The 27,220-nt window shown below is 39.4% G+C and overlaps 1 protein-coding gene across 3 annotated transcripts in view; it reads right to left on the reverse strand.

Moving 5' to 3' along the window:
- The window catches only part of LOC126282525 (protein arginine N-methyltransferase 1), a 96,399-nt gene that overhangs the window by 67,871 nt on the left and 1,308 nt on the right, over positions 1–27,220 (reverse strand). For 2 of the 3 annotated variants that reach the window (XM_049982192.1, XM_049982194.1), the window contains exon 2: positions 11,341–11,661. In XM_049982192.1, coding sequence (XP_049838149.1) covers positions 11,341–11,661 — 321 coding nt within the window. Of the gene's footprint in view, positions 1–5,479; positions 5,818–11,340; positions 11,662–27,220 lie in introns of those variants that run through there. The other variant, XM_049982193.1, reaches the window with a different exon arrangement.

Genomic DNA, 27,220 nt, shown 5'->3' on the forward strand with positions numbered 1-27,220 from the left:
TCCAAATGATTTATTTGTTTCCACTTCAGTGCTCCTTTCACCTTGGTCTGTGTCATAGGACCCCGCAATGCTGAGGAAGCACCACAGCAGCCTGTGCAATGTAACACTGTGTTGTGCCAGCCTTGGCCAGCCTGCTGAGTTCCGACGAAGCTTCGCGTCACGTTTGCATAACACTTAGGTTGGCCAGAGGCACTCTTCTGCCTCTAACTTGCACCATGGAAACTGCTTTGTGCACCCTCTCTGGAAATTCTATGCCCCTGTGGGCTCTATTTGACTTCGCAACTGCTGGTATGCGTAACTTACTGCAACCCGGCCCGCACCTGGCTGTGACTTGATCTCAGAATATCACATAAAACTAATTTTCCCTATCCTAAATGGTGGTGCCACTACAAAGGCAACAGCAGCCACAACGTTTCTCCTACATTCTCCATAAATTATGATCATTTCAATTTTTTCTTCTGTGGTAGCAATATTCATCATCCACTTGCATGTATGTTCTCCAAACGATACGTAAATGTGAAGGCAATAAACACTGTACAAATATTGTAATGTCTGGAGCCACTATCTCTTTTACAAATACACGATATGTGGGCTCCAGCTGAAGTGTATTGCCTTTTATGATATGTTGTATTTCACCACACAGCCACAGTGGCATGTCGAGTTGGAGGATACAACATTGTGAATAGTGTTTCCAATTAGAAGTTATTAAATACTGGCCTGTCCTACCCTCGCAGCAGGGACATTCAAGGACCATTGAGTAGTATGTAGTAAACTACAATTGTGTACTCACTTATATTCCTCTAAAGATGGCGAAACAAAGAAAATGCTTCAGGCAAAACATATGTAGATTTTGCCATAGAATTATAATCTGCAATAAAAAATGGGGGCTCCCATTCAAGATTTCATAGATGCCCCTTGCCACCCACTAAATATATTTTACTCAATTTAAAACACAAGTTATGGACCAATCCAAGTTGCTCCAATAGTCAAAAGTTCAATATTTTTTATGCCTTTGTGCATTCATTACTTCATAATCTTTTGCCAGAAGAACATGAAAAAGCTTGTTGTGTGTTACTATTTATGAATACTACATACATACTTAATTTCAAATAAATCCAAGAATGTCAGGTTGAAAACCATACTTCCATTTGTTGATTTTACATGTAATGACCCATTTGGCAAAAATATAATATGAAATTTGGGAAAAAAAACATTAGATATTGCAAAAAAGACACAGAAATAGAAATAAAATAATGATCTCGGCAAAAAATAACACTAATTTTGATCAAAAAATACGAGTAAATTTGAGGAGTAGGAGGAGGAGGATCTTAGTGTTTTAACGTCCCGTCGATAACGAGATCATTAGAGACGGAGTGCAAGCTCGGGTGAGGGAAGGATGGGGAAGGAAATCGGCTGTGCCCTTTCAAAGGAACCATCCTGGCATTTGCCTGAAGCGATTTAGGGAAATCACGGAAAACCTAAATCAGGATGGCCGGAGACGGGATTGAACCGTCATCCTCCCGAATGCAAGTCCAGTGTGCTAACCACTGCGCCACCTCGCTCGGTGAGTAAATTTGACAAAAAATGCAAGTAAATTTGGTAAAAAATAACAACAACCACTCTGGCAAAAAAGAACAGTTAATTTGGCTATAAAATCTACATCTACATCTACATCCGTACTCCGCAAGCCACCTGACGGTGTGTGGCGGAGGGTACCCTGAGTACCTCTATCGGTTCTCCCTTCTATTCCAGTCTCGTATTGTACGTGGAAAGAAGGATTGTCGGTATGCTTCTGTGTGGGCTCTAATCTCTCTGATTTTATCCTCATGGTCTCTTCGCGAGATATACGTAGGAGGGAGCAATATACTGCTTGACTCTTCGGTGAAGGTATGTTCTCGAAACTTCAACAAAAGCCCGTACCGAGCTACTGAGCGTCTCTCCTGCAGAGTCTTCCACTGGAGTTTATCTATCATCTCCGTAACGCTTTCACAATTACTAAATGATCCTGTAACGAAGCGCGCTGCTCTCCGTTGGATCTTCTCTATCTCTTCTATCAACCCTACCTGGTGCGGATCCCACACTGCTGAGCAGTATTCAAGCATTGGGCGAACAAGCGTACTGTAACCTACTTCCTTCGTTGTCGGAAAATAAAGCTGTTTTTTCCTTACTCTAGCTGGAACAACTATCACATCAAAATTATTCACAACAATGCAAATGTTAATCCCAGTTTTAGGTAATATGCGAATGCCAAATACCGAACGACATGTTTACATTCATCACATAATATGTACTACAGAAGTAAAGAATGAGACTGAGCAGTAATATTACAGATTTCATGGTAAACCCCAATACTTCACTTATCAAATTTCTTTTTACAAAAGAGAGTTCCAGAGAACCACTAATAACAGTCTCACTATTCGTCTTACTGATTTCAACTGCATACATACACAATCCATAGTGTTAGCACTGGAATAGGGAAGATGTGAATAGCAATGAAACACAATTGCAGGATGAAGCACGTATTTACATCTACAGCTATACTCTGCAAACTCCATGAAATACATGGCAGAGGGAACATCCCATTGTACCAGTTATTAGGGTTTCTTCCCATTCCATTCATGTATGGGGTGCAGAAAGAACGATTTCTGAATACCTCTGCGCATGCTGTAATTATTCTAAACTTGTCCTCATGATCCCTGAGTGAGTGATATGTAGCAGGTTGCACTATATTCCTAAAGTCATCATTTAAGCCAGTTTTTGAAACCTTGTTAGATTTTCTCAAGATAGTTTATGTCTGTCTTCAAGAGTCTGCCAGTTCAGTTTCTCACTGTGACATGCTCCCGTGGGTAAAACAAACCTGTGACCACTCATGGTGACCTTCTCTGTATATGTTCAATATCCCATTTAATTTCTATGTCCCACACACTTGAACAGTATTCTAGAATAGGTCATGCAAGTGATTTGTAAGCAATCTCCTTTGTAGATTGATTGCATACCCCAGTATTCCCCCCCCCCCCCCCCCCCCCCCCCCCACACACACACACACACAAAGTCTATCACTTACTTTATCCATGACTGAGCGTATGTTGTTATTCTATTTTATATTAGTACGAAGTGTTACACCCAGGTATTTCTATGAGTTGGCAGATTTCAACTGTGCGTTAGTGATATTATAGGATACTACTTTTTTTTTTCCATTTTGTGAAGTGCACAATTTTACATATCTGTACATTTAAAGCAAGTTGCCAATCTTTGCACTAGCTTGACATCTTATCTAGATATAACTGAATATTTACGCAGATTCTTTCAGACAGTACTTCAATACAGATAACTGATCCTCTGCAAAAAGTCTGAAGTTAATATTAGTATTGCCTGCAAGGTCATTAGTATACAATACGAACAGCATGGGTCCCAAAGCGCTTCCCTGGGACACAACCGTAGTTGCTTCAATATCTGACAATGGCTCTCCATCCAAGGTAACATTCTGCGCCTCTTAACCAAAACATCCTCAATCCACTTCATGAATTTTGCTTGATATCTCATGTGATCGTCCTTTTGACACTAGGTGTAGATGTGATACTGAGCCAAATGCTCTTTGGAAATCAATAAATATTGCATCCACTTAACTACCTCGATGAAAAGCTTTCAGTTTGTCATGCGAGGAAAGCACAATTTGGGTTTTACATGATTGATGAGGAGGACAGTCTGCATAAGAATATGTTTTAAGATACTACAACGAACTGATGTCAAAGATATTAATGGTACTTTTGTGGATACTTCTAAGCTTCTTGTCTTCTTCCAACTACTGGGTGCAGTTTATTGTTTGAGAGACGTACAACAGATTACAGTTAGAAGACAGGCTAACTCAGCTGCAAATTCAGTATAGAATCTGACAGTGATTCCACTGGCCTGCAGAACTTCTCAGTTATAATGATATCAGCCATTTCTCAATACCACTGACACTAACACATGTTTCACTTATCTTTTCAGTGGTACAAAGATTAAATTTGGGCAATTCTTGAAGGTTTTCATTTTGCTTTGCTGCATTCAATTTCATTTCCAGTCTCATCTGCTAGGACTGCACACTAACTTTGGTGCCACTAACAGCCTTTCCATACAAGCAAATTTTTTTGGGGTTTTGCGAAAGATCCATTTGATGACATTCTGCTATGGTAGTCCTTAAAGGTTTAACAAATTGCTCTTCTGACAGCCAAACATGTTTCTTTCAGCATCCCTCTATCTGTAGTCCTAGGGGGTCTTCCATGCAAAGTAGGATACACTTATGATTTTTAAAAGCTTAAAAATTTGGTTCTTTTGTATATTGTTTGAAAAAGTTGGACTTTTTATTGTATGGTAGCGATGGTTTGTTGCCCATTATTGCTTTCACTCCACAATTCGTAGCCATTTTTAAGGTGAGATTCCTATACCGCTTTTGACACATGTGGTAGCCGTTGAGCGTCTGACATAGTTCGGCTGACACATAGCTGGCGATTCCTATAGAGCGGCGGCCGCACAGTCTTTAGTTGCTCTGCTGCGTCTGTGCTGAAAGGATAGTTTGGCGCGATTTGTTGTTTTATCTAATATTAGAAGACGTTGAAGATGAAGAAATTCAGCTTCAGCTATGAGGGAAATGCTGAAACACATCCGATGTCGGGTCATATGGGAAAGAGGGCGACAGTGGAATTTTTGATAAAAGTAATATCAGGAATATGTTTTGCAGTGGTAAGAGGTTTCCTCCACCAACTAAGCTGCCGGATTCGGAAATAGTAGTGCCATATATTTTTGTAGGCGACGAGACATTTTCATTACATCCAAACGTGATGAAACCTTTCTCTCCTCGAGTTGCTAGTATTGACCAAAAAAAGCTATTTTTAACTACCATCTTTCACAAGCTCGTAGAGTTTCTGACAATGCCTTCGCTCTGTTAAGTCAAGTATTTCGCATATTTTATTCTCCAATCAGTCTGAAGCCAGAAACGACTGATAATTTGATTACTGTTGCTTGCTCTTTACACAATTTTCTTAGAGACGCATCCTTAGAGAAAAATAATGAGCTCATTTTGAATTTTTAAATTACCTACTGAAAATCTTGAAGCATTAGCAAGGAGTGGCGGTTATGCAGATGCTGATGGGTTTTCTGTGTGAGATTCATTTACAGACTACTTCAACAGCATTGTAGGTGCAGGGATGACACTGTGGCAAAGTGATCACGTTAGCAGAACTAAGTAGGCTTTGAGCTCCCTAGCGTTACTTAATTATCTTTAAAGATTTGTATGCACATTACAATAAATTGAGCTTTTCTGACATACATTAGATTTTGGTATTCATTTTTTTTGTACACTTCATTATTATTATAATAAAAACTGAACATTATGTTGGACGATGCTACTTATTCTTGATTATTACAATATCCCTTATTTGCCTGACAACCAAGTAATAAACATTATGAAGAAAGAGAAAGTATATAATACTTTTCTTACTTGTTCTTTCCACGTATTCTGCTCTCTCTGTCCAAGCATTATCCTTCACAGTTTGGTCCTTGTATACTGGTAATGATACATCGTAGATACAAGAAAATTTAGAAACCATTTCTACCAGTTTCTCATCTTCTACCACCGTGAACAGTACTTTTCCCTCGGACATGCTGTTGTGTTCTCCTTTGCAGCTGCGTCTAGACTGCTCTCAGACCGGCTGAGCCGCAGCGGCAGGTGGCCGTAGCGTCAGCCGCAGGCAGCTGACACAACAAGGGCCACAGTCCCGTTTAACACCATCTGTAGCAGTACAGTGTGGCAGGTGCACAACAGCGGCCGCATGAGTCAGACGCTGCATAGGAATCCCACCTTTATAAGGCTATATGTTTTTCATATTGATGCGAGTGTGAATTATTGGAGATTCTAGACCTTCATTTCAACTCACTGGCAGGTGAGAATTAGTATATCATTATCTTTGACAGATACAGTATTGCATAAACAATATAAGATAGGAGTAGGTAAATTAAGGGTTAGGATAAAAATACCTATAATACAACAACATGAAATTTCATGTAACAAGAGTGCCAATTTCAACCAATATTGTAAAAACTGAAAATTAAATATGTAACATTGAGTGATGTCATCTGAGCCACAGTTATATTTTATAAGGTTAAATGAAGAGGATGCCCTTAACAGCAGCAGAATGACAGAAAAGTTAAAGAGTGAAAGAAAATATGAATAATTTAAGAAGAAGCATCTGCAATAAGCTAGAAAAAGTCAACAGAAGCATCAGTACAGGTTTCAACGAAGCCTATAAAATTCATGACCTGGAAATTGTGAATTTATCATGGTATGTTTGGAAGATGGAAGACAATGGCTCAAAAATTATTAAAGTCAAACAAGAACCCCACTCATGGTGGAAATATATTGGATCTAATGGCAACTTTGAGGTTGATGGCAAAACTGATATCAGTCACCATGATGCAGGCGTGGCAACAATGATTACCAAAGTACAAATAACAACTAAAACAAGCAGAAATATATATGTTGAGCATGCTAGATAAAAAATTTGTAGTGTCATATCTGAATGAGGAACTTGGAACTTTCAGCACAGGGCAGGTGCATGTAGAGGAACTATGGTTCAAGTTTAAAAGAATAGTTGACCAAGCACTTGATAAATATGTACCCAGTAGAACAGTTCATAATTGTTAGGGAACTCCATGGCATACAGTCACTCTAAAGAAACAGAGATTAGTGCATAAAAGGTGCAATACAAAGCATAGGGCCACAGAAGCTGAAAGAAGAGCATTTGGCTGTCAAGAGAGCAATGAGTGAAGCCTTTAATGACTACTTTAACAGAATACTGTTGCATGATCTTTCACAGAACTCAAAGAAATTCTCGTAGTATGTAAAGGCTGTTAGTGGCATTAAAGTTAGGGTGCAGTCCCTGGCACATGTGACAGGAACTGAACTTGAGGGTAGCAAAACAAAATCTGAAATGCTTAACTCCATTTTCAAATGTTCCTTTCCAAAGGTACAACCAGGAGAATTGCCCCAATTTCATCCTTGTATCACTGGAAAGACGAATGAAAAGTATTAGCATAAGCAGTGTTGAAAAATAGCTGAAATCATTAAAACTGAACAAAGCTACTGGCCCCGATGGAATCCCTTTCAGATGCTACACTGAATTTGCAGCTGAGTTAGCCCCTCGTCAACTAAGATCTACCGTAGATACATAGAACGAAAAATTGTGCCAAGTTCTTGGAAAAAAGTGCAGGTCACACCCGCCTACAAGAAGCGTAGCAGAAGTGATCCACAAAACTACCGTCCAATATTCTTCACATCTGTTTGTTGTAGAATCTTACAACATATTCTGAGCTCAAACATAAAGAGGTATCTTCAACAGAATGACCTTCTCAGTGCCATGCAGCATAGATTTCAAAAACATGAATCATGTGAAATACAACTAACACTTTTCTCACATGACACTGAAATCTTTGGATCAAGGCAACCTGGTAGAAGAAGTATTTCTTGATTTCCAAAAAGCATTTGACTCAGTATCGCACCTACGCTTATTGTCGAAAGTATGATCATATGGGATATCAAGTGAAATTTGTGACTGGATTGGTGACTTTTTGATGGGGAGGACACAGCATGTTACCATGGAGGGATGTAGAAGTAACTTTTATTTTGAGAGTGGGCCTAGGAAGTGTGTTGGGACTCTTGCTGTTCATACTGTATATTAATGACCTTGCAGTCAATGTTAATAGTAAAATCAGACTTCTTGCAGATGACACAGTTATCTATAATGAAGTACTATCTGAAAGAAGCTGCATGAATATTCAGTTGGATGTTAATAAAATTTCCACCTAACGCAGAGATTGGGAACTTGCTTTAAATGTTCAAAAATATAGAATTTTGCACTTCACAAAACAAAACAAAAAAATGTAGTATCCTATGACTATAATACCAATGAGTCACTTTCAGAATCGGCCAACTCATAAAAAAACCTGGGTGTAACACTTTGTAGGAATATGAAATGAAATGATCACATAGGTTCAGTCATGGGTAAAGCAGGTGGTGGACTTTGGTTTATTGGTGGAATACTGGGAAGTGCAATCAGTCTGTAAAGGGGATTTTTTACAAATCACCCATTGACTGGTTCTAGAATATTGCTCAAGTGCGTGGGACCCTTATCACACAGAACTATCAGGGGATATTGAGCATATACAGAGAAGGGCAACACGAATGGTCACAGGTTTCTGTAATCTTTGGGAGAGTTTTACAGAGATACTGAAGGAACTGAACTGGAAGACTCCTGAAGATAGACGTAAACTATCCCAAGAAAGTCTACTAACAAAGTTTCCAGAATCAGTTTTAAATGATTACTCTAGGACTACACTAAAACCCCCTACGTACAACTCATATAGGGATCGTGAGGATAAGATTAGAATACTTACTGCACACACAGAGGCATTGAAACAATCATTCTTCCCATGCTCCATGCATGAATGGAACAGGAAGAGAACCTAATAACTGGTAAAGGGGACGTACCCTCTGCCATACACCTCATGATGGTTTGCAGAGTATTACATGTAGATGTATAAGAAGGCTCTACCACTGTTATACAAAAGGAAGCTCAGTCTGTGTCTTACTACCAGAAAAAGGAAATGGTTCTGAGCCAAGATTTTAAGGAGTTTGCATCGCTGCATACTGAATTTGTTGAAAATTACTCTTGCGTTTATCAACACGAGGTGCAAAGGGCACGTTGAGCACGAACACAAGTTAGTATTTTCATGGTATCAGTGTGGCATTCTGGTTCTCATCACCCAATTGTTGTTGTTTCAGACAAGTTAACCCATTCCAAGGATACTGTGACTGTATACATTAGCAAGGTATTGTCAAATGTACCTCAAAATGTGAAGGTAATTTCAATCTGGTCAGACAGGCCTGCCACGCAATTTAAAAACAAATATATTACTGCTATGTATCTCAACTTTAATTGCTCCACAATGTGGAAATCTACTGGAACTTTTTTCTACATCCCACAGTAAAGAAGCCATAGATGGAATTGGTGCAGTTGTGAAACGGCAAATGTGGAATGCACTAAAAAAGTGAAAATTCACAATAGGTGATGCACCAACTTTTGCTCAGCTACAAGTACCACTACTATGCAAGCTTTTCATATGTCTACTGATGAAATTCAAGAAACCAATGTGAAACTTAATCTGACTCAAATATTTTCTTTGGAATCATCAGTACCACACATAAAAAGAATTCACTACTTTCACTACAAGAAAGGAGTACTACAAACATATCTGCTGTCTCCAAAGAATTTCCCTACTGCAGATCATCATACTGAAGAGACTATAGAAAGTGTGAAAATTGGAGACTGGTACAAAGAAGAACATGATGGCAAATTCTATGCCGAAGAAGTATGTGCAGTTTTTGGAAGTTCTTACCTAATATGCAATGGAGCATGCTGGTCACTATTGGAAATTGCCTGCAACATGTGATGAAATTCTGTTCACACAGGACAAAATTGTAAAGTAAATTAATCCATCTGATGTTGTCAGTGCAGTGCAGTTATCTGACTTTTAACTTAATTTACAGTTTATTTTCCCAGATGTCATGCCCTTATAATTTTTCGTTGTGTTTAATAAGTGAAATGTTAATGTTAAATTTATCTTGTTTGGTAAATAATGTCACATTTTCATTTCTCCGCTAACAGGCAAAAGTTTTTCCAACAATAAGTAATAACTAGTAACATGAATCACATAACACTGAATCACACACTTTATCATTATATTACAGTATTTTACATGGTATAAATATTTTTAGAAATCTGTAACTGTGTCATCTGAATGCCAACCTAATATGTATTTTCTGTGATAAAAACCAGATCCATACTCCTAATAGTTTCACACTTTTGACATAACATGTACATTACAAATAGAATGTTCCAAATTTGTAATGTGAATCACAATATAAATTACATACTTGTTCTTTGATTTTAAAGCCCTTCCCTGTTTAAATATTAATTCAAGATCTTTGCCTGAATAGCATAATACATAATGATGATTTACAAAAGAAAATATATGTCTACAGATTGATAAAAAGTCAGCATAATAAAAACACTGATTTCAAAATGTAACATGAGTCACCATGAAATTCCCCCTAAACTTTGTTTTACATCGGTTATGAAGTTGTCTCTGTTTCTTTACCAGTTTCTTTACAGTGACTGTATACAAAGGAGGGTCCCTCCCATCGTGAACTGGTCTACTGGGTACAGATCTACCCACTGCATTTTCAGTTATTATTTTAAACTTGAATTGTAGTTCTTCTACATGCTATTGCCCTGTGCTAAAAGTTTCAAGTTCCTCCCTGAGATATGACACTACTGATTTTTATCTAGTTTATTGAAAATACTTCTGCTTGTTTTAGTTTTATTTTGGTAATAATTGCTGCCACAACTGCACGATGGTCACTCATACTAGTTTCGTGTGGACATCCTCAAAAAGGTCAGGTCTATTTGAAGACATGTGCGGAAAAATGGGCTAAATCTCAAACGTAAAAACTTAGAGATAAGGGTTGCCACCTGTTGCTGGGTATAGGAACTATCAAAATTGACATTGGCCTCACCCGTAAATACCCTAGTGAGATATTTAGGGATGAGACGAATGTGAATTTTGATAGTTCCTGCAGCCAGCAACACATGGCAACAATTATCTCTCAGCTTTTACATTTGAGCACTAGTCCATTTTTCTGCACATGACTTCATTTGTTGCTACTGATCCAGTACATTTCCACCAATAGTGGGACACTGAGCTATCTGTTCTAGGCAGTTTCCAGAAAATACACTTAGTAATGTTTCATAGGATGTCTTATCATGCCACCAACTAACAAAATATTAACTTTTCCCAGTTGACTGTTGGATGATTAAAGTCTCCACCAATAATTATAGTAGAAGGGGGGGAACTAATGTACAAGCAAACTGAGGTTTTCTCTACAGTTTTCAGTTAACTTAATGAGATGAGCCCAGTGGGTGATAGAAGGATCCAATTACAATTCTGCCCCTGACATTTGGTAAGATTGGACATATTAAAGATGTGACGTCAAGTACTCAGTGGCAGTGATGCCCTAAACACAAGAAGGAATGTAGAACATTTAAATGATCTGTTGGAATTAGTATCATAATACACAGACCTATTCAGGAAGTGTTCCTTCTGAAAAAGGTATGCCCTTGCTTTCATCCTAGTTATGGACAATCTCATGTGGGTAGTTATAGCTGGGATTTAAAGTTAACAGTGGAATGATGCAACTTGACATTTTTACAAATTATACACAAAAAGTTATAAATTCCACATTACCTATCATTAAAAATGTATCATCTTCTAACACAGGTTTTAGAAATCTGTCATCATTCCACACGCAGTCTGATAACTGCATCACTTCAGAAGCCTCAATTTTATTCGTACGGATGTAATTAATCAGTTTTATGTAATCATAACAATCCATGTTGAATTTTGCTCTTAAATACGAAATATCAAAATTATGTTTTTCCTTCAAATGAATAAGACTTTCTGTTATGTTGACACAGTCAGAACAAAACAGACATTTTGCATCTGTCTTTTCTTCTATGTCATTTTCATTGTAACCCTCTGACTCATCTGAAGAGAGATCTGGAACATCTGAAATAGCCAAAAGTTGGAAAACACATATAAGAAATTGGCAATGAAGTTGTAAAAATTTGTACAATAAAAATGAATCCCCTACCACCCCTCACAAGTGCGCACGTTTAGACACACACACACACACACACACACACACACACACACACACACACACACACACAATTAAAGAAAAAATATATTAAAGAAAAAAAATTTAAAACTTTAAATTATTCATAAAAATTTAACAGTTTAAATTATTAATTCAGAAGATTACAAAGAAAAATTGAAGATAACATGAGCAGCAAGAGTCAGTTTCAATTCAGGAAACGAAATGGAACCCAAAATACTATTATATGTTTGGAGATGGAAGAAGAAAGAATGCTGGAAGCTAACAGCACATCTGTTGTGCTGACTGGGAGAAAGTTTTAGACTGAATGGACTGGAATATCATTGTGAAGTACTCTGTGTGTAATGGAAGGGCAGGCATTATCCGATCGCAAGTATCCTTATTTGGCACACAAAGTGTAAGGAGTTAAAAAGAATTGGGTACACTGGTCAATTAGCTCATCATAAGCCTGTAGTCATGCTAAAAGTAATGCTTGAGGTGATGTAAAGAGTGATGCCACAGGACAGTGGATAACTGGAAATGAGTGATTTGGAGTCATGAATCATACTGTACCCTGTAGCAACATGAGGGAAAAAGACTGAATTTGCCAAATGTCTGAAGAACATTACCTGCCATATGTGCAGTACCCCAGTAAAATATGGAGGTGGTGTTTAGGATGTAGGGGTGTTTTTCATGATGAGAGTGTAGCTTCCTTACTTTGCTTATGCAAAAACTAAATGTAAAAGGATATGAACACATTTTACAGCGTTCAGTACTGCATATGGTAGACGACCCATTCGGAGATGATGATTGGTTGCTTTAGCATGAAAATGCAAGCTGTCATAGAACAGCATGTGGGGCAATAGTTTGTGGATAATAAAATTCCTGAACTGGACTGGCCTGCACAGTCCCACAAACTGAACCTAAGAGAACATATTTTGGAAGAGTTAGAAATGTAAACTTTGCTCCAGACCCGTGTCCAACAGCACTAACTTCTCTGGTTTTGGCTCTTGGGGAAGAATGGGCTGCCATTCCACCTCGGACATTCAGACACCTCACTGTAAGTGACCCCAACAGGGTTCAAGCCACCATAAAGGCAAAGAGTGGACACACTTCATATTAATGTCCACTAACAGGTGACCAGATACTTTTGATCAGACAGTGTAACTTAAGACATAAAGAAACTAGACACATGACCGAAAGTTGCAAGTATTGGAGATATAGAAATAGACAAAACAGATATTGGAAGAAGTGTTGGAGCAGGTTGCTGTTTGCCACCAACTGAAAAAATATAAGGAAAAGCAAAGACGCATAACAGAAGGAGAAGAAAAAATGAAGCCAATTATATGTACACAGATCTTCAAGCACATTTGGCTGAACCAGAAAAGGAATTATAATTTATCAAGGAAGTATCATAAAATTGGGAAAAAGAGTAAGGAATGAGGATGGATGCATGAAAGACCAAACTGACGAGAATTTTGCAGAATGAAGGTTCCATGAAATATCACTAGAAGGGAATACCTTGAAAAATTTAAAAACATTAAGTGATGTAAAATGTAAACAGTGTGGAGGAAATATGAATTAGAATATCTATAGATATAAAACTTCTGATGATGTGAAAGATCTTTGACCGCAAAAATAATTCAGATAGAATTAAGAATTATCTCGAGAGTACTATCGTACAGCAATGAACCCTGGGCAGAATGAAAAAGAAAAATACTTCAATAGTTTTCAAATGTAATGGTGAAAAACAACACTGAAAGTGCAACAGACTGACAAATGGAGAAGTACTTCTAAGAAAAGGAGAGGTAAAAAAACTAGTGGAAAGGACAAGAATAAAGAAGACACCTTGGCTGGGACATATATTGTGAAAATTTGCCTGCAATGAAGACTCACCAAGGAAAGATTTCGGCAAAGAGAAGAATGGAACAAAGAACAGAGTCAGCAGTTATGCTAGCCATTATTACTGTTGCTTTTTACTGGCAAGCTGCACAGGACATTCAATGATAAAGTGGACATCACAGGGGCATTTAATCACTTATGGTGGGCAGCCATTTGGACCACCTGAGGGATTTGAACTGCCCATTGGATCTGGTACCTGACCTAGTATTAGAAAAGTTGCAAGATAATGAAATAGTCACAGGAGTGCAACAACTTGGTGATCCTGGTCAACGGAAGCTCCAGAAGCAACCCGGAAGACAGATGTAACATATTTCTTCAATAATTACATTAGTGGTGCCTAGGAGAAATTGCCTGTTGCATCAGAAAAGATCACATACTTGTTCAAAGGGAACCTATTATGAAATCAAGCAAAATATCTATAAAGAGAAAGTCCATCACCAGACCCTCTTCCCTGGGCGAGTGACAAAATTGTAGTGCACATACAGATGAAATAAACAAGAGAAACAGGATCACAATGAACAAAATTATTACCTTAGCCAGTTATGATTATACACTACCATGCAAACAATAAAAATGTATCATAATGCTATCCTAACTGTGATCGTGGTATATTGTATGAGTGTTGGGTGCACAGATGTCTGCTCATAACACCAGTACGGGTTAACAGAGCGCAGTACAGAATACTTCTTCAGTTGATGGGAGCTTTTCGTACTGTGTAAGTTCAGGAATTGCATGAATTACTTAGAATATGTCCATTCACAGTCAGATCCTCCATAATAAGTGGCAGGAACTATCAGATGATGCCCAAACAGCAAGGCATACCTATGGTTTTCTCCCAAAACAGAGTCAAGGAATGAGGTACCTGAATTCTTCAAGAGGCCTGACACACTTCTGCAGGGGTCAGGAGCCTCACACCACCCACTGGCATCTAATTGGTTGAAGAGAAACCTCTTAATGTGGCTGCTGTGAAAAAGGCACACCGTAGCATACTATATGTGGGGTAGTCCAATTATGCCGATGTTGCTGATATGATCAGGAGCAACTGAATTGGCATGGAAGACTTGATATAAAGGAAATACTCTGGTGAGACAGAACAGCAGATTGTGGAAAATATTGCAGACACTATTACAAGGAATGTTTCTGTAGCATGTTACCTATCAGTCAATCCCCATCCACTGCACTACAGGATGTTGTGACAGAAGATCAAGAAGCAATGCAGCGATGACAGCTGAGGTAAACGGCTGTTGTAGATCAACAGCAAAACCCTCATGTGTGGAGATCATAACAACACTATAGTGGAAATGCAGCCATGTGCCATGACTCATCACCTAGAACCCGGGTGATGTGGACCTGCTTGTGGTTACACTTCTCACTGGCAGCAACAATGCTCCCTCAGAGCACAGGAGTTGTCCTTCACAAACAGGGAACTCTATACAACACAAGAGGTAGATGCAGCCACAACACCCTCTGCAGCACACAAGGACCAGGGTGCAATGGAGTGCATTGTGGAATGTGTCACACAATAACTCATGTTATAAAAGTAGTAGATATAGTTAGATTTTTTAGTAGTTGCTATTTTTATTAATGGTAGAATTTGTTATGGTAATGGGAAGTAGAACTGTGTTGGATGTAGTAATGTATACTACACAATTAGCTGCTGATGTACAGAAAATATCTGTTATTGATAGTAATAATTTTTATAAGACTTGGCACCCGAACTTCCCCGAATGGGGCCTCCTGGCCAACTATATCGTATGCTCATTTGTAGGACTGAATACAGCCTGTGTTTAAATTACAGGTAACAGGCTACAGTGTAACAAATATGTACATAAATTTCTTGTCAGTTGCTATAATAAAATTTTGAAGTCATGTGAAGCAGAAGTGTTTTGCACCTACACTAGTGCACAAAGTTCCCAGGACTGAAAAGTCATCTCCTAAATGAACCAAGTTAACATAAAATAATTGTCTCAAGTATATAATGTGCAAGTAACTTTCCTGCAATATGTAAGCAGTAAACTTGGTTAAAAAGTGGTAAGGTTTAACATGAGAATGTGTCTAGGTTACTTGAGCTACAAATGTCTCATTCCTTCTCCAGAAACTTAACATTTCACTGAATAATATAAGACTGAATAAATATAAGAATTTGATCATGCTTAACATCTCTTCCCTCATTGTAGCATGCAAGAACCTATTGATGAACTTTGTTATCACATCCATAACTAACAAAAACAGGACATGAAATTAAATCTCCAACCATAAACAATACATTGCACTAATAATTCCAAATACAAAAATGAATCTATTACCCACAAATGCCAACTACACGCTGAAATAACTAACCAAAAACCACCACAAACTCTTCCACTATTATTCTCACCTACAGTACTCAAGGACTTCAATGAATTACTCACCAACAATTTAGAAACAAACATTCCATACTGAACACCACCACTGCATACTCCATCACTTCCTCTAAATGCATGGTCCATTTCAAATATGCCACCAACCACATTGTCACACATGATCCATTTCAAATATGCCACACAACGTCACGCAGGAAAACACAATCATGTCACAGGGCAAAGAAAGTGGGTGGAGCTGCAAACTTCAGTTGACCCCGCCTATCTTTTTTTTTTTAAGTTTACTACAATAATAATGTGAAGTTCATTACAAATAAGGACTAATTAACATTTTTTTCAGAGTCTTTGAACTAGTCATTTAAGCTGTGACAGTAAAGTAATTTGAAAGTTAAAACTTGAAGTAGCTGCTTCTTTGCCTATATGATTTTCCATAGAATTTATTAATTACGAAACAAACTTGGACTAAAAATATAATTTGAATCTATGACAATATTATGAAAAGGATAGACTGCTATTCACCATACAGTGGAAATTCCTGGAGGGAAGGCGACATCCTTTACGAGAAACACCATTGAGAAAATTTAAAAAATCAGCATTTGAAGTTGACTGATGAACAATTCTACTGTCACCAACATACATTTCGCTTAAGGACCACAAAAATAAGATACGAGAAATTACGGCTCATATGGAGGCATACAGACAGTCATTTCTGCGTCACTCTACCTGCGAGTGAAACAGGAAAGGAAATGACAAGCAGTGGTATAAGGTACCCTTCGCTTCGCACCATACCATGGTCTGAATTATGCAAATTCACACACACACACAGGACCACTATCTCTGGAATTATTAGTCTGGCTTTGGCAGCCAGAGAGAGAGAGAGTTTTGCTTAATTCAGAAGAAGGCTTTATGTCCAAAAACTTACTTGTTTTGAGAGGTTCCGTGCCCTCTTTTGCATGTCTCCTCTCATTTTCATCAAATTTATGAATGTTATATGCAATTTCACGGTAGTAACAGAAAGAATAAGGTTATTGTAATGAGAGTATTTGTACTGAGAGGTCAAAAAATATTTTTCACTCGATTCCTAAACATGTTGTTTTACTTCCCTGGGTGGTCTGTGCGAGGCGAGCATTGGAGGGCGCAGCACACTGCATTTCCAATTGGGGACTGCACTTCCCTGAATTCTGAGGGGTTCATACAATAGGCTTAAGTGCCTGGCGGAACAACTGACGTCGGGCGAGTTCCGCCTATTGAGTGCAGGGCGAAACTACCTGCGAGACTTCTGAGTGTCGCTGCAGTTTGTGTGTTTACTGTCCCGGCACGTGTTGAACGAAGATTCCTGGCACCGACTGACTGCATTGTCCTCTTGATTCTGATAATACTTGTGGACTGTGCTCTGCTGGGTGTGAGCGTCTGGGGCCAGATGGCCAGTGGTGTAGGCAGGTTTTTTTCGTAGCCGGTCAAATGGCAAGTTCAGTGCCCTCAGCTGAATAGCAGAGGCATGACTGGTCAACTTAAACTGAGGCTAGTTGACGTCATAAAGCCCTGCTCGAAACTGGAGGGAACAGTCACTATTGGTGCGAATAATGCTCAGAGACAATGTGGGGGAATTTTGGAATTTGAACTGAATGCTGATTCGCAGTTTTCAAGAAGAGGGAGTAGAGCAATGTCGGCTTCGCTCTTGTGTTGTGCGGGCAGGGGATTCGAAATCTGAACTTCCTCAGAGTCGGATGGTCTTGCAACTTGGTCGCTCGTTTTAGGAAGAACTTAGAATTCTCGGACAGCCTTTGAAGCCAGAGTTCGACACAGAGTTGCTGCACGGCACCTCTCTGCTATATAGTCAGGAGATTAATATTTGATCCATTAGGACCTCCGGTCATTATCGTCAGTCTATTGCACCATAGTTCAATACAAACGTCTCAAAAATGAGATTGATAGGAAATGCAAAACGACTAAGCAGGGATGGATAGAGGACGAATGTAAGGATGTAGAGGCTTATCTCACCAGGGTAAGATGGATACTGCCTACAGGAAAATTAAAGAGACCTTTGCAGAAAAGAGAACCACTTGTATGAATATCAAGAACTCAGATGGAAACCCAGTTATAAGCAAAGAAGAGAAAGCAGAAAGGTAGAAGGAGTATATAGAGGGTCTATACAAGGGCAATGTACTTGAGGACAATATTATGGAAATGGAAGAGGATGTAGATGAAGATGAAATGGGAGATACGATATTGCGTGAAGAGTTTGACAGAGCACTGAAAGACCTGAGTCGAAACAAGGCCCCCGGAGTAGACAACATTCCATTGGAACTACTGACGGCCTTGGGAAAGCCAGTCCTGACAAAACTCTACCATTTGGTGAGCAAGATGTATGAGACAGGTGAAATACCCTCAGACTTCAAGAAGAATATAATAATTCCAATCCCAAAGAAAGCAGGTGTTGACAGATGTGAAAATTACCGAACTATCACTTTAATAAGTCACAGCTGCAAAATACTAACACGAATTCTTTACAGACTAATGGAAAAACTGGTAGAAGCCGACCTCGGGGAAGATCAGTTTGGATTCCGCAGAAATGTTGGAACACGTGAGGCAATACTGACCCTAGGACTTATCTTAGAAAATAGATTAAAAAAAGACAATTCTAAGTTTCTAGCATTTGTAGGCCTAGAGAACGCTTTCAACAATGTTGACAGGGGTAAAACACAGGGAGCGAAAGGCTATTTACAATTTGTACAGAAACCAGATGGCAGTTATAAGAGTCGATGGACATGAAAGGGAAGCAGCAGTTGAGAAGGGAGTGAGACAGGGTTGTAGCCTGTCCCTGATGTTATTCAATCCGTATATTGAGCAAGCAGTAAACGAAACAAAACAAAAATTTGGTATAGGTATTAAAATCCATGGAGAAGAAATAAAAATGTTGAGGTTCGCTGATGACATTGTAATTATGTCAGAGACAGCAAAGGACTTGGAAGAGCAGTTGAACGGAATGGACAGTGTCCTGAAAGGAGCATATAAGATGAACATCAACAAAAGCAAAACAAGGATAATAGAATGTAGTCGAGATAAGTCGGGTGATGCTGAGGGAATTAGATTAGGAAATGAGACACTTAAAGCGGTAAAGGAGTTTTGCTATTTGGGGAGCAAAATAACTGATGATGGTCGAAGTAGAGAGGATATAAAATGAAGACTGGCAATGGCAAGGAAAGCGTTTCTGAAGGAGAGAAATTTGTTAACATCAAGTATAGATTTAAGTGTCAGGAAGTCGTTTCTGAAAGTATTTGTATGGAGTGTAGCCATGTATGGAAGGGAAACATGGACAATAAATAGTTTAGACAAGAAGAGAATAGAAGCTTTGGAAATTTGGTGCTACAGAAGAATGCTGAAGATTAGATGGATAGATCACATAACTAATGAGGAGGTATTGAACAGAATTGGGGAGAAGAGGAGTTTGTGATACAACTTGACAAAAAGAAGGGACCGGTTGGTGGGACATGTTCTGAGGCATCAAGGGATCACAAATTTAGTATTGGAGGGCAGCGAGGAGGGTAAAAATCGTAGAGGGAGACCAAGAGATGAATACACTAAGCAGATTCAGAAGGATGTAGGTTGAAGTAAGTACTGGGAGATGAAGAAGCTTGCACAGGATAGAGTAGCATGGAGAGCTGCATCAAACCAGTCTCAGGACTGAAAACAACAGCAACAACAAACAACATCACATTTTACACAGCCACAGAGAGTAGGAGCCCCTTGTTCTCAAGCCAACTCTTATTCTCATAATATTTCAAATCTTTAACCTACTGTGTGTGTGTGTCGACAATCATGTTCATTTATGTTCTGAAGTATAATAAATCTCATTGTGATATTCAATCCACATATCATTTCGTAGATATAGGCAGAATCCCCCCCCCCCCCCCCCCTCATTTCCTGTTTTTTATTACGATAAAGTTCTCTTTTTTGAGTAGGTTACACTTTTTGTATTAAATTACTGTGAGTGAGCACTCCTTATTTTACCAACTACCAGGGTCCACCATCATTTCCTTCTGTTACTGTTGTGCACATAATTAATTAGCTGGTAGATGAGGAGGAGTCAAGTCCATGTCTCGTTCTCCCTGCCAGGATTTGATTGATAACATTTCCTGATTAAAGAAAAACACCATAATTAATTTTCTTTGCTGTAATTAGATTTCGGAATAAAAATATTTTGCGATGCGCATGTAATAACCACTGATTTTGTTCATTTATTTAGTAATTTCATGTTGTTTTATTTTGTCTGTGTTGGTTGTGTGTGGGTTTTGTACCACATCACATTCGTTGAAACTGACAGTGTTGTTTCAGCGTTGAAATTATTTTGGAGGGGTTGTTTTATCGACATTTGTACTTGTGGGTTAAGTTCTTTTTTTTAGTAGTAGGAGTCGATTAGTGCAATTTTTGTGTCAACTGTTACAAGGGGTTTTCGCTATTATATTTTTGTTGTTGTTGTTGACGTTCCATGAATGAATGTTCACTCGTAACAGGGCATGACTGTTGTTGAACATATCTCAAATAAACAGACTGCACACAATGGAGCAGGATCAGGGTAGCAACAGATTTTGAGCCAGATGAAGAATTGTTGAGTTTTCCTACGGGACGGGAGGTGTGGAACACAGACGTTAGACATGAACTGGTGGCAGACCGACAACAGGAGATTCTTAATGGTGAAATCAGTGAGAAAGAAGTGGAGGGTGGGGGGGGGGGGGGGGGGGGGGGGGTTAAAAGTGAAAATGTATGTGGAGGCACTTGTTTATATAAATAAGAACACAAATGAGAAAATACCAAGGAAAATTCAGCCTCGACAGTATAACAGTGCCAAATGTCTAGAGTAAAATCACCAATTGGTGAAGACAGGCCTAGTCAGCCAAAGGATTTATTATTAGAGATTTTGGGGGTGGTAAACGACAGAAAGCACAGCCTAGAAAAGAGAATGGGTGAAGTAGAGAATAAGGTACTTGTGGTTGTGAACAAAGTGAAGAGCGAAATAGCGTAGGTCGGTAAGACGAGTGTCGAGGCGAAGAAAAGTTCTGTTGAAGCCAAGAAGGAAGCAGCGTTAGCATGAGTTGAGGCAGCTGGGACCAAAAAAATTGGCAAATGTCACAAATAACTGTGCAAGAATCTCTAGGCGAATTAGACACGTCAATGTGTTAGGAACTGATGCAACAAAAGCCCAGGGGAAGGAAGCACTTGTGAGCACAATGCAAAAAATGGAAAGCGTTGAAGAATGCATTGCGGGTACCACCCAAACGTGTTAAAGTCTAGAAGAACATGTAGCATGCCTGGAACGTGAAGTACAAATTGGTACACCATGTCCAGTGGTGATGACTAGCGAAGTGTGGCGCCGGACAGCAGCCCACCGTGCACAGGCTCGGCGCAAGGTAATGGACTACGAAGTGCACACAACAGACCAGAGACCGGAATCAAAATTACAGCCAGGCCGCAACAACCAACACTCAGTTCCAGTATCATTATGGGGCAGAGCTATGTGGTCACAGCATGCAACAAGAGATGTCAGCTCGCGTCGAACAGACGGGTGCGTTCGATACTAGAACCAATAGAAAGGTGCAAGAGGGACCAGTGTTTGATTACAAGCACTTTTTATCAGACCTCAAATTCCAAACTTTCCAGGAAAATAGAGGCTCAATTCACCCAAAAATTTGGCTGTCACATTTTTTAACATGCTACCATATCTTGGCCACTGACAGCAAAATTAGAACTTATCTACAGGCACATTGAGGGCACAGCATCTGAAAAAATGCAGGTACATGCCGAATGTACCAAGAATTCACCAACGCATTTTTCGGAACATATTAGTCGCGCGAAATGCAAGACCGAATAAAACAAGAAATCATTTTGTGTCTAGATCTGGAGGCATCGGATACAAGAGCCCCACAAAGCTCTTTGAGGCTTTAATTAAAAAGAATCAGTTTCTTGATGTGCCACATAGTGATGCTGAAATAATTAAGTTCTGTTTCACGAAACTGTCAAGCAGCTCTGTTTGTAGGAAAGTACAGATCGAATATTGAAACATTCAAAAGCCTTCTGTGCGAGTTGGAGCTAATTTTTAAAAAGAAGCGGCACATGATCAAAGGAAAGGGCAATATAACCATTACAATGGCGACTTTCGTGAAGCACTGCACAATAACAACGACAGGAGGAATGAGCATGATGAAACATCCTGGAGGCAGGACTACGGAAGACAAAATTCAGGATGACAGAGTAACTTGCACAGACAAAACGACACCCGCAAGTACGACATGAGCTGGTGGCGCAGAGATTCACATGAACAGCGGGATGAGTCAATCGAAATATGTGGTCCTAGCACGAGTTCCAATCACCAAAACAGAGAAGGAGGACAAGATTGAAGCCAGGACCGAGCGGATTGGGCTCGGAGAAAATCCACACAAATACTCGGACAGAGCCATTTACATCTGTTGAAATGTAAGGAGCGTGAGAATGTAGTTTTCATACAGAAAGTAAAGTGCTGCCTGTGTGTGAAACAAAATTGAAATATTTGTAAAATAGACTTGGTTAGAAAACATATTTCTGTTGTGTGCCTATTAGACATTAAATGTGGTAATTTGTTTTTATTTATATTCTTTAACATGTACATGTGTAGCCTGTAGGGGCTACGAAGCCACATATGATCCTTGCACAATCTTGCTTAATTCCAAAAACGAAGTGTCGGTCTAACTCACTTTTCCGGACTTCCCGTCACATGGTGGAGCCACCACTCTTCCGAGTAAGTGGTAACACAGACTCGATCTTCATGTGTGTTTTGTCTTTTCACCATACCTACAGGGTACGTTCCGAAAGTAATGCAATTGAATTCCCCGCGCCGCTCCTAGTAGTCGGAGTGGGCCACATGGAGTAGGTGGGGGGGGGGGGACGCTAAGCTTTGCCGCGAAACCGGTTTCAGTGCTCTCCGAGCTGTGGAAGCGGCAGGACGTCTGTTATTGTAAACCTCTGCACGCCGACCGTGTCACGGAAAGACCAACCGAGCGGAAATTTCAAGTGAACTTTTGCAACGTGTTGAAATTGAACCTGATTATTTGGACAACGTCATCACTGGTGATGAAACCTGGGTTTTTGAATACGACCCAGAAACAAAACGCCAAAGCTCTGAGTGGCACACTGATCAGTCCCCCAAGCCCAAAAAGGCAAGAATGAGCAAATCAAAAGTGAAAACAATGCTTATTGTCTTTTTCGACAGCAAAGGAGTGGTCCATAAGGAGTTTGTTCCTCAAGGACAGACAGTTAACGCTGCCTACTACGTGGATGTGCTGGAAAGACTCCGCGAAAGGGTCGTCAGGACGAGAAAGGACATCTCCGCTACCTGGCAACTCCATCACGACAATGAGCCTTGCCACAACGCGCTACGAGTCCGCGAGTTCCTGGCCAAACACCAGGTGCCAACGCTGCCCCACCCCCCTCCCCCTCTATAGTCCTGACCTCGCCCCAGCTGACTTCTTTTTGTTTCCTAGGATTAAGTCAGCCCTGAAAGGAACCCGTTTTACGTCCATAGATGAGATCCAATCCGCCGTGACGAAGACCTTGCGAGAGGTCCCAGAAGACGCCTTCCAGGGCGCGTACCGGTCATGGCAGAGTCGCTGGAAAAAATGTGTAGAGGCCCAAGGACAGTACTTTGAAGAATTTTAAGTGTTTGTGCAAATCTGTTCAATAAATTACTTTAAAAAAAAATAATTGCATTACTTTCGGAACGCACCCTGTATTACTGTGTCTTTGTTGAGGAAGAGCTACTGAATGCATATCAACAGTGTTCTCGGCACAACTTACAGCATTGCACCATTTATTTGTTTTCGCGATATTTGTTACTGGTGTCATGGGCACACAACTGCAGTGTTGCACCTATTTTCAGTGAGGCTTTTTTTTTTTTTTCTCCCTTTCGTTGGCGTGTTGAGCACGCCACAATGTGTTGTACCATACTCTCAGGGTTTGGAGGCAGATGTACAAATGTGGCCATTGTGCCCACCCATGCCGCTGCTGCTGGGTGCAACCTTTCTGGAGTGTGGCGAGTTTCTCGTATGATGGTATGTCACGTCTCTGAATGTGTGCAGTCATCGGGATTTATCATATGAACTGTTTAATGCAGAAGGTGCGGAATTCCTCAACAAGCCCAGTAATTGGTGTCTTGGTGTGAGACCTAGTACATAAGAGAAGTCTAAAAGTATGATATTTATGAGAACTTGTTTACAGAGGTAGAGTCTTTGCACTGAAACTTGTGAAGTCTGTCGTGTTTTTCTTTTTGTGTAAACTTTCCACCGTAAGTTTCAGTACATCCAGTTCCATCTCCGATGAGTAGTGACCAACTCAACGTATTGGCCACGCCAGAGACAGCAACATCCATCGAGTTGTCTCAGCGGGGCAGGACAGAGGAGTATGTATGGGAAACATACATATAGTATTTTTATTAATTTCCATTACTAATGTAATTGCAGCTAATTTTATCTTGTCTAGATCCATCAAGGCTTCTGGGATCAGAGATGGCAAGAGAAGTGTGCGCACGCACGCACGCACGCACGCACACACACACACACACACGCACACGCACACACACACATACACACACACACACACACACACACACACACACACAAGTATTAACAATGGGCCCATAGGTTAAGTCACTATTCTTTACAATAAGTATTAATTATAAAGTCTCTCAACAGAGTATAATAATTTTGTACTGCATTAGTGTAACAGGTCTATTCATGTAAATATTCATTCCTATTAATTTTTAATTGAATGTACAAAATACGATCTTCACGAATTCTGAAGGCTGTTTTCGTAAAAAGTTTTGGGGAGGCGCTTTTTATAAAAGCACTTAAGTATTGTGCAGGTACTGGGAACAGAGAGTGGCTGCTGGACGAGAATTGACGCTGTGGAGTAAATGGAGGCCGAGCCTGATGTATTATCTAATACTGATGACGAGGATGATGTATTTCATTGTGCAGCAGGAGCAGTCGAGTTTGGTAATTCTCAGTCAGATGTAGATGATGTGAGAAATTTTGAGCTAGGTAAAGACTTTGAGACAATATGGATCAACAAACCCATCCATTCAAAATTTTCTATGACACCAGCATCAAATAATATTACTCATCTCCCTGGTCCACGTGGGGAAGCAAGGGGGGTCACTAGTGAATTGGAAATATTTTTATTATTTATAGATTCAAAAATTATAGAAAAAATTGTTGTGTATACAAATCTTGAAACAGAGAAATCTAGGCAAAAGTACCATATTGTCCAGTGGTTTCATTCACCAACAGAGTGCGTTGAAATAAAAGGGTTGGTGGGCCTTCTCTTCATGAGTTGTGTCCTAAAAAATTCTATGCTCAGTGTAGATGAGATGTTCTCAGCAACCTATGGACATCGGGTATTCCGTTGCACTACGTGCAAGAAAAGATTTGCATTTCTTCTAGAAAACCTCCGTTTCAATGATAAAGCCACCAGAGAGGCCAGAAAAATCAACAACAAATTTGCGGCTTTCAGAGAAGTGTGGGACATGTTTGAATCTAACAGGAAAAATAAAAATAAAAAAAATAAAAAAATAAATTATAGTTCATCTGAATATGTCACACTAGATGAGACTCTACTGAGTTTTCGGGCTGCCTGCCCATTCAAAATGTCTATCACATCGAAACCCGACAAATATGGGTTGAAAATAATGCCACTATGCTACGCAAGGAAATTCTATTTTTTGCCTGGCATTCTATACACTGGCAAGGACAACAGAATAAAGGGGAGACCTGGAGATTTGCGTTTACCTGCCCAGTATGTTTTGCGCCTGACGGAATCTATCAGGGGTTCTAATATAAAATTACAGCAGACAATTGGTCCTCCTCACTGGAGGTGACTGACGCCCTCCTCCAAAAGAAACTCTCATTTGTAGGTACATTGAGGAGGAACAAACTGCAAATACCACCTTCAATGCTGCTTTCCGCTCCAGTAGGCTCTTCAACATTTATGTATCAGGACGACAAAACTTTGGTGTCATTTACCCCAAAGAAAAAAAATAAAGTTTTACTGATAACGTCTATGCACTTCTCTGGAGAGAATATTTCTATTAAGGTATTTTTTTGTTATCAAGTTCCTACTTTTTTCCAAAGTACTTTATATTCTTACTTATTGACTATAATTTTTTTTAAAAAAAACTTGTTGTTATAACAAATATTGTGTGTGTTTAATTAATAATAAAACTTTTTCCCATTATTCATTTTTTATTTTACCCTGAAAAATCGATATTTGGAGGGTGGGGTCTGATCCAACCACACCTTACCATTTATGTCAGGAAACTTCACCTTGCCATTAGAGGGTTAAAAAGAAAATTACAGAAAATAGCAATGTACTGAAAAAAGAGTCTTTCTGAAACTGTGTAAAAGATCTTGCTCTTTTATTAGTAGATTCATTGGTTTGCGTCTACGAAGAAATTACAGTGTTCCATACTTGTCTTTATGCAGTGTAGGCAACTCTGAACTGTACCGCATAAATTTTTCTTACAACAATCAAGTCTGGTTTCACTTTTGGTGAAATGGTCCTGCAGTTGAGAAGGAAGTGAGACAGGGTTGTAGCATATAGGCCTACTTGATGTTTTTCAGTCTGTGCAGTAAAGGAAAACGAGTTTCTATTTGGGTAGCAGACTAACTAACAATGGCCAAAGTACAGAGGTTATACAATGCAGAATAGCAGTAGCAAGAAAAGTGACTCTCAAAATGACTAATAAACTAACATCTTATATAAAGTCAAGTGCTATGAAGCCTTTTCTGAAGGTATGACTTCCACAAAACTGAAAAGTGGATGCTCAACAGTTCCCTAGTTCCTAAGGTGAATGCTGGTATGATTCCACCATGGCCAACTTCCTGCTATATCCTCATATACACCCTATTCTACTCCGTATTTGTTTTATGTATCTTACAAAAATATTATTTTTGCAATGTATCTGACGTGTTCTAAACTGCTGTACTGAATGGTCACAGGACAAATACGTAAATTATGAGCTTTTGAAATGTGGAGCTACAGTTGAATGCTATACATTAGATGTGGGGATTGGATAACCAATGAAGAGACTTGGGACTATATGGCGAAGGAACAAAATTTGTGGTACAACTTGATGAAAAGAGATGAGCTCATAGAACACATTCTGAGTAATTAAGGAGCCGTC

This window comes from Schistocerca gregaria, chromosome 7 (assembly GCF_023897955.1).
Source record: "Schistocerca gregaria isolate iqSchGreg1 chromosome 7, iqSchGreg1.2, whole genome shotgun sequence".
In the NCBI taxonomy this organism is placed as follows: Eukaryota; Metazoa; Arthropoda; class Insecta; order Orthoptera; family Acrididae; genus Schistocerca; species Schistocerca gregaria.